General features: G+C 36.3%; 1 protein-coding gene across 3 annotated transcripts in view; it reads right to left on the reverse strand.

The window, feature by feature from the left end:
• Positions 1-15,523, reverse strand: part of Adk (adenosine kinase) — a 506,600-nt gene that overhangs the window by 317,933 nt on the left and 173,144 nt on the right. For all 3 annotated transcript variants that reach the window (XM_013516884.1, XM_005389928.2, XM_005389929.2), the window contains exon 4: positions 14,100-14,178. In XM_013516884.1, the coding sequence (XP_013372338.1) occupies positions 14,100-14,178 (79 nt within the window). The remainder of the gene's footprint in view (positions 1-14,099; positions 14,179-15,523) is intronic.

Raw genomic sequence — 15,523 nt, forward strand, 5'->3', positions numbered from 1 at the left:
CAAAATTATTAAATTGCCATTGTTCATGTTTCTCCTATTGACCAGTGATCTAAACACTCATTTTAGGAAGAAGGTTTTTAATAGAATAGAACATCTGTTTTATGTTACATGGGAGACAGCAAAATTCTTCCTCTCTGACTGGATTATTAATGTTCATGCCTGCTATGGCATTATACTCCTCATTCAGATCCCATACTAGTTCTCTAAAGTGCAACATACCCCCTGATGTAATACATTTTCCTGTTTAACTGTACAACACTGTAGATACCATAATTTTAATGTGACATGCTGGTATTTCTTTTTTAAAGCCACAAATGCATTTCTTATTCTCAATCACAAATTTAAATTTCCTGTATATTCCCAGCCCACTAGACATTTTTCTTTTAAAACAACGGAAAAAAAAGAGATGATTTCAATTTTTGATTTGTCATCTCATTTTTTATACACTTCTGTCTCAGTAATTCAGAATGTAAAAAACAAAAAGCATGGAGTGTTTTTATTCCTTTAGTTTTAAGACAACTTCAGCTCAGGCAACACTGAATTACTGCTAGTTAGCAGTGACAGAAATAAGATGACAATGCACGCAAAATTATTTTGAATAATGTATCTGCATTAAATTTAAAACTATCTAACAGAGGCATTATCTAAAAGCTCGAATCCAGAATTATTTTAATATGAATGTTCTCACTTTTAAAAATCCACCAACTCTGACATATTCCTTATTTTGTTTCTTAGATTTACACCAAGATTTTTATGAGGCAATCTTACATTTCGTCAAGGTAAACTAATAATTGAGAACTGTTGTATTTTTAAAACCATCAGTTTTTCTTGTTGCACAGATCTGAGCAACAACAGGAACAGACTCTGACAAAACTGATGCAAAGCACATCACCACTGGTGATTCTCAATTAGTTCTTCAGTTCATTTCCCATGCCTAACTCTAAGAAAGCTACATATGGTTTAAACCACTGAGATTTTTTACTTTCTGCAAATGTACAATCCATGCTTTTTTGTGTTGAAAACATTTCCATGAATAATTATAATAGCCTCCAAAGAGACCAGATGGTAATAAATTCTACAGCAGATCTGGAAGCTATTCATAAATTTACCTTTTCATAGTCTCACCATCATAATACAGTTCTTTGTCCTATACCATTAAAAAATACTGGTGATAGGAACAATATGAGCAAACTTCATATTTAAAAAGATATATACTCATGGCAGGGTCCTTCATAACTGCCTACACCTCATATCTATGCTGTTATCAAGAATTTTTAAAACAGCATTTGCTTGATGGACTATGACATTAGTAATCAAATTATATTTTTATATTAGCAAAATATATTACCATTAAAATAAAATTCAAGAAATATGACCTTGCTAATGGCCAGCAAATGATTTGAGCTAAAGAAACTGAAATATAGGCTATTACAGTATTTCCACTGATTTTACTTTGTTGTTCTTCTGGAAAACATAATTAAATTATTCTAGTCTTGCCATTTCAAGTGTAGTGCAATGACTTGCACAATCATTAGTACTTCTTTGAATCATAAATCACTCCATTTAGTAAAGAATATCATGTTTATGAGAAATAAAAGTGAAAAGTGACTTTCAAAACTAGAAACATTATTCATAATTTCCAAAACACACTTGTGGTATATAAAATTAAAATTTTAGGGATTTCCTTACATCTGTGAAAAGCAAATCATAGCTAAAGAGTAGCTTATTTTTGTACTTTTAGAGTTAAAATACTAGTGTAGAATATTAGCTGCATAATTTTGGGTATTAAACTGTCATATCAAAACAAAGCTAAGAGGGAGCAGAGATGAGAGAAAATAGATTAAATACAATACCTAAAAAGTACTTTACCTTTTGTTATTGTTAATGAAGTTATAATTTGTATTGTTGATTTAAATTCTTCAATGTATGCACTGCAGTTTAAATGCTTCAAATTTTCCATCTTAAATCCAGCAACTTTATGGACTCTTAACAGTTTTTTTTTTATCTCATTTCATTAAGTTTTTCCATGATACAATTAACAAATAATAACAGCAATAATGGGATAACAGCAATAACTTGTAGAATGATTCAATACATGAGCTGTAATGTATGATACGGGTATTAGAGTTGAGAGATTCTCTCATTTAAAAAAGTATACACACTGCTGCTGGATAAAAGCCAGGGCCAGCCACATAATAAACTCACATTCTACCACTGAGCTACATCTCCAGGCCCTTAATGCATCCATAGACAAAATCCCATCTTCTCTTGTTCTATTGCTATGTGACCAAAGTAACAGATTTTCTGATATTAAGCCATCCTTGCATTCCCACAATTAGTCCAACTTTTCACTGTCTACTAATAATGTGAAATTAGATTCTGCTTCCAATTACTTTGAAGCTTTTATAATAATAGCAGCAATCCATTGTTTTCTTTTAGTTTTTGTTTCAGTTTTCTTCAGTTGCTTTGCTTTCTTTTTTGGAGACAGGGTTTTGCTATGCAGCTCAGGCCGGCCTTGAACCCTCAGCAATCCTCCTGCCTCAGCCTCTGGAGGGCTGGGATTACACATGCGTACCATCATACCCAGTTTTTAGTTTTATGTTCTTGTTTCCTTTTTATTTTTGTTATCCTCTTGGCTTATGGCATCAATGTGAGAACAGCTTTATAAAAAAGCAATCTAGAAGCTTTATTACAGAAGCTTCAGATTCAGAATGGTTTAGATTTAGTGTATTTTCCCAGTGAAGCCACACGGACTAACAATCCTTTTGAGGAAAGGCAACTTTAAAGAACTAGCTCCATTTCTTGTATAGACATCAATTAATCCATTAGATGCTAAATCTCTATTTAGAATCACTTATGAGAACTGGCTCCTCTGAAAATAGCTTATTTCACTCAAGCATTTCATTGCATCAAGTAGCACATAAATGCAAACTTTCAATAGTCTGTTATTACTTAGAGGTTCTATTGGTAAAGAGCACATTGAACATTCTTCCAAGTCTTGAGGATGTATTGAAACAGTATTTTCTTAAAACTAGTGGAAATTAAACTGGTAAAAATATTTTATTTAGCAATATGCAGAAAGATTTTACCATGCCAGCAATTCTACATACAGAAATATGGTATAATGATACTTTCACACATGCACACTTAGGTACTAAAACCTTGACATAAACCATGTGAATGTGTACCAACTGGGGATTCATTATATAAATTATAAGATATCACAATGTTTACCATTAGAACCACTAAAAAGAATAGATCTATTTTGTATTAATATGACATATAATCTCCAAATCACTGTACAGTATTCACAAAAAAATTTAACTTATAAAAATAAATATAATATGCTAATACATACAAACATACATCACAGCCACTTATATGGCAATACAGGAAGAGAGTACTGTATTTCTCAAAGGATGCATCAGAAACTACTGGGAACACAGCAAATGAAATGTACTGGGCGAGTACAGACTGGGCACAGGAAAATCAACCCTACTTTTCACGATATACCCTTTCATAATTTTGAGTTTTGGACTTTACACATTATTAGTCACCTGTCAAGTAAAACAGAGTGCCTTACAACAGAAACACTATCTCGCATGGTTTTTGTGGGTCAAGGATTTGGGAGAGGCTTAGTAGGGCATTTCTGGCTTGGAGTATCTCACTGGGCTGCAATCAATCAACTGGCCAGGGTTCCAGTCATCTGAAGAATTGACTGCGGCTGGCTCAGGCACATATCTAGTATGTGGTTACTGTTGTTGAGAAGCTTTAGGTCCTCCCATGTGAACTTCTCCATAGGCTTCACTGAATGCACCCACAGCATAGCCGTTGACTTGCCCATTATGGGTGTTCCAAGAGAAGATGATAGAGAAACAATAATTCCTTTAGAGATCTAGCCAGAGAAGCAGCACATCATCATGGCCAGACACTGTACTTAATAGAAAAAAGTCACTCAGTCTGTGTGACATTCAAGAGTAATTCATCGCCATCTTTTGAGCACACCACACATATTTCTGGAAGCTGCGGGGTGGGCTCTCTGAGAACCCTGGGCTCTTGCAGTGACAGTGGGAAAGAGTCTTTCTTGGCTGTGCTTCTATCAATAATTCTTTCCTCTGAAAGGAAAGATTATGGTAGGGTGGGGTGCAGCTTAGTGGTAGTGCCTTTGCCTAGCACGTGCGAGACCCTGGGCCCAAACCCCAGTACCACATCCCCAAAACAAGATTATGATAAAGAATAATTTGGAATAAGTCACAAGACAGAATTAGTGTTAGATATCAGAGTGACTGGTAATCAGTTCTCTCTTCTGCAGTGAGCACATCATGAGGTGAATCTAAAGTATAATTGCCCAAGATCGTACACAGCAGATAAAGCATTTGCTGTGTACCTCTAAATATATAGTTAGCAGAACTAAGCACCACACTCAGGAAATATACTGTACCTAGGTCATTTTCTGTTACTTGGAATATCAATCTTGCATATTTTCCCCTAAAAATCTATTCACCTTAATTCCAAAATACCTATTCTGCTGGAAGATTTCAGGCCTCAGTCCTTTATTTTCTATTTTTGAGAGAATTTATTAAATAGCTAACAGTTGTTTTGTTTTGTTTTTTTTTTTTCTCCGGTACCGGGAACTGAACTCACGACCTTGCGCAAGCCAGGCAGGCGCTTTTGCCGTTGAGCTAAATCCCCAGCCCCAATAGCTAACAGTTGTAAAGAAAGGAATATCTGATATATTTCCCTAGTTTATATACATTATCATGAAATCGATAGAATTACAAAATTCAATTAATGGAAAAGAGCTGCCACATACATTTCTCACAAGGTAATAATAATTATACTTTATTGAGCTTTTCTAAGTACTGGACAAGGTACACAGTTTATAAGTATTTCATTAAATTTGAATAACACACCATACTGAGTTAAGTACTACTTTTTTAAAAAAATAAAAGACTTTGAAATGGACCAAAAACCTGTTTGGAGCATAGTCTTTTATGGCATTAACACCTTTATTCATCGCTGAGCAATTTGAGTCAGTGAATTGTTCATTACTAAGAGCAGTAATTGTTTTTTTCCTCTTGGGGAGGGAGGAGGGAGAAGGGGTGAAACAGGATCTCACAATGCAATTCAGGTTGGCCTGGAACTCACTGTGTAGTAAAGGCGGGCCTCAAACTCTAGGCGATTTTCCTGCCTCAGCCTCTGAAGTGCTAGGATGACAGGTGTGGGCCACCATGTCCAGCAAGAGCAGTAATTCTTGTTTTGCACATCAGGAAATAAATTTTGACCTAGTTAGTGGAAGGACGTCATAAAGTGGTATCATGCCCCTGAAAGAGTCAATTCCGCAGGATTTGCAGATTTGTTTCATGGGAGAGATGTGCCTCTGATGTTTGAGTTCATTTTTAAATCAGTGGGAACATTGTACTAGCTCACTCATTAATTATGAGTTAAATAAGAACTTTAAGAAGCACTCATTTTCTGTCTAGGACAGTCACAATTCTACCTTTTTTGAAAGGCATCTAATAAAAGTACTATGATTACGATCCCTGAACAGAAGAGGAAACTGAAATTTGCAAAGGTCAGGTCCACTGCCCGTATTTACACCTGGTTTAATTCTGCAACAAAAGCCCTTTGCTCCAGTCACCGAGCTATGCGACAACGTAGAGTCCTGCGTTTTTACTGTTATTTAAGTATATCACCACCAAAAATACCAATGAACACAAAAGTACCTTTAGAATTTTTTTTTTTAAAGGTGGGAGTATTTGCCAGACTAGCTGCCATCATGCTGAGTTAGTAAGTAAGCCAGAGGTGAAGCAAGTATTGTGTATTTCTTTCCAATGTGGAATCAGGGGCAGGGAAGGACCACCTAAAAGTACTCTTGGAAAGGGTGAAAGGTCACTCAGAGAAGGGGATGATGGGAAGGAAAGGGGCAGGCTTAAGAGAGGGCTTGGAGGGGTTCTGGGGAGAGAGGATGCGATCAAAGCCTGCTACTTTCATATATGGCAATGTCACAATGGAATTCCTTATTTTGTACAATTAATATGTGCTAATAATTACAATAATAAAAATGGCAGCTCACAATACTGACATACAGCTTAACTGGCAAAGACCATCCTTGTTGAGCTAACTACAAAAGTGAGACCTGGCACAAAAAAGACCTGGTTAAAGTCAATTCAAATAAACTTATGATCCATAGGATAAAAAAATGTTTCTGAATTCTAAGTACAAATAGAATGAAGAAAAAAGGATCATCGCAAGGGTTTACTTCCTTGATGATTGTTAGATTCCGTCACTTCCAGTCCTTCCTCACGAAGCTCTCTTTGCTTTGCTCTTAGGGAGGAGAGACGCGGTCTCAAACTGTATTATGTTTGGTGTCAGGCCGTGGGGCCTGGACCATGTTAAAGCCCACCGGGGAGAGGTGTGTGTCTCTTTGCTATGGATAATTCTGCGATGTACATGCACACATACACTACAGTCCTAGAGCCCAACCCTAACAGCTGAGACAGAACCCAAAGCACGCTTTGATAATAGTGGTAAAATAATCTATTAAGATGAGGCATAATGTAAGGTAGAAATGACAAAAAACTGCACATTGTAAAGATGGAAGGAGGAGTGGAGGAGGAAAGAGAGAAAGGAAGAGATGAAATACTGAATTTACATTAAATCTGACACGAACAGGAAAAAATCCAGGTGCACACCAAAAATATCATGGAGGACAATGAAACATTATTTTCTTTACTTTAAACTAGTAAATTTTACAATCTAATTCAACAAAGAAAATGTCACTAAAGAAGGGAGATGTTCATTCATATTTTAATTCTTTTAAACTCTGAACAGGAATCACCATGTGAATAGTTAAACTGGTAGGACCCACGTTACTTAACTTTCTTCATTAATCTTAAAATGTGGCATTCAGAGACACCCATTTCTAATGATGGAAAGATCTGACAAGATTCTGTGTCACATCACCATCTGCCACATCTGCCCTTACATTTACCAATCCAGTCATGCTACTGACAGGGCTACAACTGCTCCAGGTGTAAGGCATTAGATCAGAACTCTCTTTGATCATTCCAATGTCATTTCTTCTTTTAAAATCTAAGCAGTCTAGACTGCTCTCAGATTCCCAGAGGTACGTCTCAGAAAAACCTTCCAGCCTGTAACTATTTTTTTAGGTGAAATAGGTCACAAGAGATAATCAGAAATACTAATTTTAATACAGAAAACCCACACTTTAAAGTTTTAGCAAAAACTCTACACATAGAAAAAAAGTAAGATGACTCAAGTAATTTTAACTTCTGAATACTATGACTCAACTAGAAATGCTGAATGTTTCTTGAAATATAAATTAGCTTTGTAATTCTTGGTTCTGTATGTTTCTATTGTATTCAAAGATAATTCCTTAAACTTACTTTTTGTTTAGTGTTTTTAGAGACATACTATATACAGTATAGGGTTTGGGAGAGCTTTAAAACAAAATTCTGAAAAATGATTCATTACATAATGTTCTGGATCAAAACAATTCAAAGTATCCCCCTGAGATGCAGACCTGCATGAAAACATAAACACATGGCATTCCGTTCTCGCAAAATGTAATTGAAAACAAAATAAAAGCATGGCTAAATTTGTACTACAAACTAAATATAAATATAAAGCTTAGTTAGCTGGGAGAAAAGTCAGAAACTGTTGAGACTGAAAGTCAGTGATTAAAAAACCAAGTTAGGAATTATGTGATAGAAAAAAGGAAACTCTCATTCAAGAAGACACCAAGCTAAACGTTCAGTGATTACGGGAAGAAAAACTTCAATCCGTTACTGATGGCTGGAAGTATGTGACGAAGGAAGAAGGCTTGTAGTTAAAAACACATTGTCATTTCTACTGTCCAAAAATAAAATATTAGCAAGAAGGCTCTTCTGGCAAGAATGTATACAAAATGAAAGAAGGGTAGTTTCCAAGAAATGATTACTTCTGTAGCAAAGACAGAAATAGTATTTTACTCAAAGATCTTTGCTTAAAAGAGAAAATTTTATTACGTTTAGAAAGACGATATTTACTAAAGTAGTATGAAAATGTTCATTCTGGCATTACTGAATATCATAAAAGCCCAGAGTCTCAATGTGGTAAGCATGTGAAGGGAGAAGAAATAATTATTTCAAATGATTATCTGCTCATATTGCGTTAATAAAGAATAAAAAGTAGATAAAAATATCTGATCACAGGCCCAAAATAAACACGAAATGATACTTTAAAAAATTCAGTAAGTCAGATAATACCATAAATCTCCAAAAAATAAAAAAGAACCTAGGCATCAAAGCAAACTGTCCTCCCCAGTAAGCACAGAAGAGTTGATTTACTGAAAACTATCACAAATACCGTTGGGTACCGAACTGTCTGACAATCTCTAGTTCTTCCCAATTCAGGAAGACTAGGAAGTGACGGAGAGAGCATGTGAACACCACTCTAAATCTCTGAACACGGAGAGATGTCAAAACGGAAACACAAAGGCTAAGGGAAAAGTCTGCAGTAAGGAGAGCACACTACAGTGACCAGCAGTTCCAATTCTGCTTCACTCCGTTCTCTACAATGGTATTTTGTCTTGTCTTATTCAAACAGAATCTTTGTGATTAAAATGATGGTGCCTCTTCTTCTCCACCTTCTGAACTATGCAGGAGCTCTGATGATTAAGAGAGTATACAGGAGTATAAAATAAGGGTAGCAAGAGGTAGCATAAGTAAGTGAAGTAGATCTGAGTTAAGAAATCAAGAATCAAGTACTGTCAGTGTATAGTCATGAACTTTTTAGAAAATTCTAGGAATGGCTACACCAGCCCCAAAGCCACTATCACGACAGTAATACATAATGAGTAAATATGAAGCCGAGTGGTGGAGCAGGAAGCTCCAAACTCTCTTTAAGGAAATACCAAGGAGAGCTGGGCAGGGAGGCCCAGGCCTGTGATCCCCACACTCTAGGAGGCTGAGGCTAAAGGATGGTAAGTTCAAGTATAGCCTGGGCAATTTAGCAACAACCTGTCTCAAAATTTAAAAACGGATTTTTTTTTTTAAGGGTCAGGGATGCAGCTCAGTGTGAAGGCCCTAGCTTCAATCACCAATGATAGTGGTGGGGTAGGGGTGAGGAAACACCTATCAAGTTACCAAGCAGACCAAATACATTTTTTATGGAAAGAGGAGGGGAAAAAATTGTAGTTAAAATGGCCAACAACTTGTTAAATATGATCAAAGACATGAATCTACACATTCAAGAAGCTAGATGAGGCCAGGTATGGTGGCGCATGCCTGTAATCCCAGCATTTAGGAGGCTGAGGCAGGAGGATCATTGCCAGTTAAAGATTAGCCTGGGTTACAAATGAGCTCAAGGTCAGCCTGAACTGCATAGTGAGACCCTGTCTCAAAAAGACAAAACAAAAAACAAAAACAAAAACGAACTCAATGAACTGCAAGCATGATAAACACAAAGCTACCACAACAACAGTGAAATTATCAGAAGACAAAATCTATAAAAGTATGAAAAAAGCAACTTGCCCATAATAAAACTAAGAACTGATTCTCATTAGAAGCTATGGAGACAAAAGACAGTAGATTAACTTTCTTAATGTAATAAAAGGATTGCTAACCAGGAATTCTACATATTCGATGGGCCTAGGTAAACGAAAGATAAGGAAGTCTGTCAGTGGTAGACCTCTCCCACCTGAAATGCTGGAGTCCTTCAGTCGGAAACCAAAAGACACTTGAAAGTAACTAGAAGCCTTGTGAAGAATAAAGAACCGTTTGTCCAGCTGACTACATGGGTAAATATAAATGACAGGACTAGTGAACTCTGGGTTGTAACTCCTCTTTTTTAATATGAACTGCACTCTGTGCATTCCTGGGTCTGTTGGTCTCTTTCTTTAATCTCAAAGCACCTTGTGGTCAGTTCTCAAACACTAGGAGCTGGTTTTTCTAGAGCAATTTTTGCATTGTAAAACTCACTTCTATAGAATGTGACTGCTATATTTGGAAATGAGGTCCTAACAAGGTAATTAAGCTAAGGAAACCACTGCAGTGGCCCTTATGCAATTTGACGGGTGTCCCTAAGAAGAGATGAAGACCCACAGGAAGACACCAGGAAAGTGCAAGCACAGACAGGTAACCACGTGAACAGGCCACGGGAGAGAAGCTGCCCACAGCCCAGCAAGAGAGAGGCCTACGAGGAAATCGAAGCTGCTGACACTTGAGACCTTAGATTTTCAGCCTCCAGAACTGCATCTCAGGTACTTTTCTCCTTGCTGAGACAAAACACCCAGTACCCACAGTTAGAGGGGGAAAGGTTATTTAGCTCACACTTTGTAGAGGTTTCAGTCCATAATCACCTGGCTCCAAGGCAGGGTGGCACGTAGCAAAGAACAACAACAGTTCATGATGGGCAGAGCCACCCAGTATCTGTTACATTACTCTAACAGCTCCAGCAAACCAATAAGAACTTGTGTTCCTTACTTCTGTGTTACATACGTGCTATTACTTAGACAAAAGAATAGCAGACTAGTTAGTGGTGAAATAATACTAATAATACAGTACCAATAAAATCTGATTGAAAAGGAAAAATAATAGGGTAAACTCAATAGATATGTGTCAGAAAATATAGCTATGATTATAAATAATTTTTAAAAAAATAAATACAGAAATTTATCATTTCTTAACTCTTTGGCACTTAAATTTTGTAGACCATGTTGGATATTAAGATATATAAATGATACTTTTTGAAAACAGGTTTTAATCAATATTTGATAAAAATTAACAATAATACAACTATTTTTATTCCATGAAAGAAGATATTTTACCTTATGTTCCCTTTCCATTAATACTTCTCTGAACTAAGGCCATCAGGCCATCCTTCTTCTTCTTCCTTTTTTTTTTTTTTTTTTTTTTTTTAATCATTTTGAGACAGGGTTTCACTATGTATCTCAGACCGGCCTTGAACTCACTTTGCAGCAGGCTAGCCTTGAACTCCCAGCAATCCTGCCTCAGCCTCCCCAGTGCTGGGATTACAGGCATGTGCCACCATGCTCGGCCAGTACCATCCTTCTTTTATGTATGCTAAAACTACAGTAAAAGTAAAAGGACACTGGATGTCATCCTAGTTAAATGTCTTTATCACTGAAATAGTTTTAAACCACAGATGTAGAGAAATTTGTGGTGTCAAAACTGGATTCCAAATAAGCTAAAGTTTTAGTAAAGGACATGAGAGCGCTATCTTCACTTTTTTTGGTGACGTTTTTGCCTCTGGAGCTTTGAAAGTCTTATTACATAAAAATGGACCATTTAGTACAGGTGGTAATCCACGCCTGTAATCCTAGCACTCTGGAGGCTGAGGCAGGAGGACTGCTGTGAGTTGGAGGCCAGCGTGGACTACAAGGTGAATTTAAGGCCAGCCTGAACTGCATACTGAAACCCTTTGTCAAAAAAGCGTTGGGGGGCATTTGTTGTATGAGTTTCTTCTAGTCTCCTTATAACCTCTTCAAATACCCTCAAACACTTTTAGAGAAATGGCACGAAAGGTTTATTGCACTGTACACTCATCCTCACTACATAGCCAGGTTAGAGAAACATCCTTTTTACCCAAAAGTTTGATAATATTTTACTGCAGGGAATCTTTTCTACATCCAACAAGAGCCATTGTTAGGGAACTTATCTCAGGAGACTGTCTTCTATTTCTTTCAAGTTAAAAAAAAATCACATTTTGAAAAAAGTAACTACAGGGCCAGGAATATAGCTCAGAGGCACAAGCACCTGCCTGGCAAGCACAAGGTCCTGAGTTTGATTCCTGGTACCAAAAAAAAAAAAAGTACCTATATATATTTACTATGAAGGCATCAATATCATAATTAAACAATCAAATTCCATTTTAGTCGTGTTGTGTACAATGTTTATAAGGTGTTTACTAGATGACATGTTTTCAATTTTCATTAGCAAGAAATGTAGACAGAAATGGGGTTTGCCAAAATTTGTATTTTGTTTTGTCTGTCAAACATACAAAAGAAGAGAAGGAAAAAATGTAGAGAAAGCTTTTGAAAATAATGAGGGGAGAGATGTTGAAGGGAGGGGAGAAGATTGGGGGGAAAAGAATAATCAAGGTATATTCTGTACAGGTACAAATTCCTTATGATGAATGTGATCAGTATGTGTATCTAACATGTTCCAATAAAATTAGTTAAAAAAACAAAAACATATAGGTAGGTAAGTCTAGAATTTATTCAGAAATAAAACAACAATGTTGTAGATTTATATTTGCCTGTGGTTTCATTAAAAGTCTTCAATCTGACTGACAAATCAAAATACTTAAGAGCTTTGGGAACATATTAAGGTTGATATGACTGGCCACATTACTTGATGTATGTTGGATTGCCAGTAATATCTGACAGAACAAGCTCTACACTGTAAAGGACTGACACATTCATTATCAAAATCTTCCCTTTGGTTCTCTCTTAGGTAATTAGAGTTGAAATTTCAGATTCATAAAATGTAACGTCATTCATTTGCACAGAGCAATCAAGGGCAGCAAACGATGATGTGCGTTCATTTGTGCAGTATCCCTAAGCTAACGCACAGGTCACTATCTTCAATGAACACGAGTGTTTTTCTTTTTCTTGGAAGACTAAGTAACTGCTGACTGAGAATTACTTGCCTATATTGTTATCCATGTCTGCTTTGACATCCCAACACCCAGCATGTCCAGTCCCTATCCTTTTCTGTATGTTGTGCAAGATACAGTTTTGGTTATTTACCTCCAAATCTAGCCGTATGTGTCCTATCATGAAAACGTGATAGTCATTTGCCTTCTGGTTAGGAATACATGAATTATGGTCATGTTCAGACAATCATTTTCATGTTTATTATCTGAACTCAGCACAGTTACAATATTGAGAATGTTAAAAATTGAATTAGCTATATTTCAATATAAAATACACTATTATTTGACAGCCTTTTAATACAAATAAGTATGACATTAACTTTCATACTATATTAGTTTTCTACGGCTGCCTAGACAAATTACTATAAACTCAGTAGCTTAAACAACACAACTTTATTACCTTCTAGAGATAAAGATGACTAATGTACCCGCCTCCTCTTCTTCGCTTTTTGAGACAAGGTCTCATGATATAGCTCAGACTGCCCCGTAACTCGCAGTTATCCTCCTGCTAGCTTTCAAACTGCAGAGGTATACACAGCTTATTCATATCTTCCAATGTTGCAAGTGTAAAAAGAAGACTAACTCTAACCCAACATTAGCTTAGACTACTAACTTGGAAGAGTAAGTTTCAAAATGTGTTCAATTGCCCACTGGAAGATGTAAGTACTGGTGTACAGATTCATACACATATACAAATGAACATACATATGTACGAAAAGATAAACACTGATTTACACATATAAGCTGTACCATTAATCCTGATATGTCAACTTCATTGGATTAAGAAACACCTACCAGGTTAGAAAAGCACATTCCTAGATAGGAAGGTAGCTCAGAGGTAGTGCACAAAGCCCTGGGTTCAATCCCCAGTCCTGTCCCCCCAAAAAAGAATCGTATATTAAGAAATCTGGCACAGTGACAGACACTATAAGCAAAGTTCACTCACAAATGAACAAAAACTTTCAATTTATGAAATAAAAATGAGGAATACCCAGAAAATATGCCGAATTTCTACAACTTAGTAACATGTAAAAAAATGTTAAATAATAGTGGATAGATGTGAGTAATTCAGACAAAATGTAAAGGAATACTATATTCAAAGATGTTTAAGCTTACCAATAATTGAAGAAGTAGCCATTAAAAATTTTTGTTTAGGGGCTGGGGATTTAGCTCAGCGGCAAAGCGCCTGCCTGGCAAGCGCAAGGTCGTGAGTTCGGTTCCCGGTACCGGAGAAAAACCAAAAAAAAAAAAAAAAAATTTTGTTTACTGGATGGGCAGAGACTTAAATTCCCAATCCAAAACAAACAAAACTATTCTATGGCAATCAAATATACAATGGGAACAATTCTACAAAATTACCAGAAGCTTAGAATCATTGGGAAGCTCTTTATTTTTAATTAATGAAATAATTCACCAACCTGAGCCACTTTCATTGAATTCTGGGTAGAGCCACCAGCATGATATTCAACTTTGAATTTTTTCACAAGTTCCTCAAACCTATAAGGAAGTCACAAGAAAGAAAAGTTAGTATGTCAGTTGTCACAATGTAAATGTGTTAGAAGTATAGTTAAACACAAATTGTTGAATTTTCAAATTATATAGTTAGGTAGAATAAATGAATTAAAACACTGGACGACATATTAAATTTCTATACAAAAATTCTATAAATGTGCAACCATAGGAATTCAAAATATACAGTCCAGCTGTAATTAACCTTTTCACTAAACAGAAAATAAAAATAAAATCCCCAAGTTGCCAAATGAAGGTCACATATAGCAACCAGTCAAGATAACGGTCTCAGAATTACTTAACTGCAAACATACAGAAGAATCAGTGTGTCTTTTTCCTCGTGCCTCACAATTAAGTGTTTTCTATAGAAATCAAAATTTTGCTAATTAATGAAGCTCCAGGAGTCAGTTCAAGAGTCACAGAAATTATGACCTTACGACAGAGGATGGATGATGACATATATGTTCATTTCTCCCACATTTTACGCAAGAAAATTAATGATCACTCATCATCTTTCCGCCTCTAACTTGTTTCCATTCTGGACACTTACATATAAATGGAATTACATAATATGTGGTCTTTAGTGATGAGATCCTAGTGTAGTTTTTTCAGGGTTGATACATTAAGTAGCATACACCAGTATGTTATCTCTTTTCATGGTGAAATAACATTTCATTATATGGATATTCCGTATTTGTTAATCCATTCATCTGTCAAAGACTACTAGGGCTACTTCTAACTTTTTCTACTCTGAACAATGCTGCTAAGGGCATTGATGTAAGTTTTTGTCTATACATAATGTTTTCATTTCTCTTGATTACATATGTGGGGAAAAGCTGCTAAGCAAAACGATAAATCCTTGTTTGACTTGTTTGTTTGAGATAGTGTCTCACTATGAAGTTCAGACAGGCCTTGAACACACTACGTAGTCCAGGCTGGCACTGAACTTCCAATGATCCTCCTGCCTCAGCCTCCAGAGTGCAGAGATTACAGGCCTGTGTAGCCACGCCAAGAGTTGTTTGACTTCTGTCAAGGACCTACCCTCTTTTCATCCACAGAAAATACAGAGAACCCTATCTGTCTAATTCTATTAAAAGGAGTAACTAAAAAATAACATTTTCTTTAATTAACTTTACGAATGTTGAAAAAAAATTTAAAATCACTATTAGTTGGATGGACAGCCAATGTAGTGTGTGTATAGATAAAAATTCAGATGAAAGCCGGGAATGGTGGCACACGCCTGTAATCCCAGCACTGGGGAGGCTGAGACAGGAGGATTGCTGCAAGTACAAGGCCAGTCTGGGCTACACCGTGAGTTCAGGGGCAGCCTGAA

Source organism: Chinchilla lanigera, unplaced genomic scaffold (genome assembly GCF_000276665.1).
Source record: "Chinchilla lanigera isolate Chin_1 unplaced genomic scaffold, ChiLan1.0 scaffold00036, whole genome shotgun sequence".
Classification (NCBI taxonomy): domain Eukaryota; kingdom Metazoa; phylum Chordata; class Mammalia; order Rodentia; family Chinchillidae; genus Chinchilla; species Chinchilla lanigera.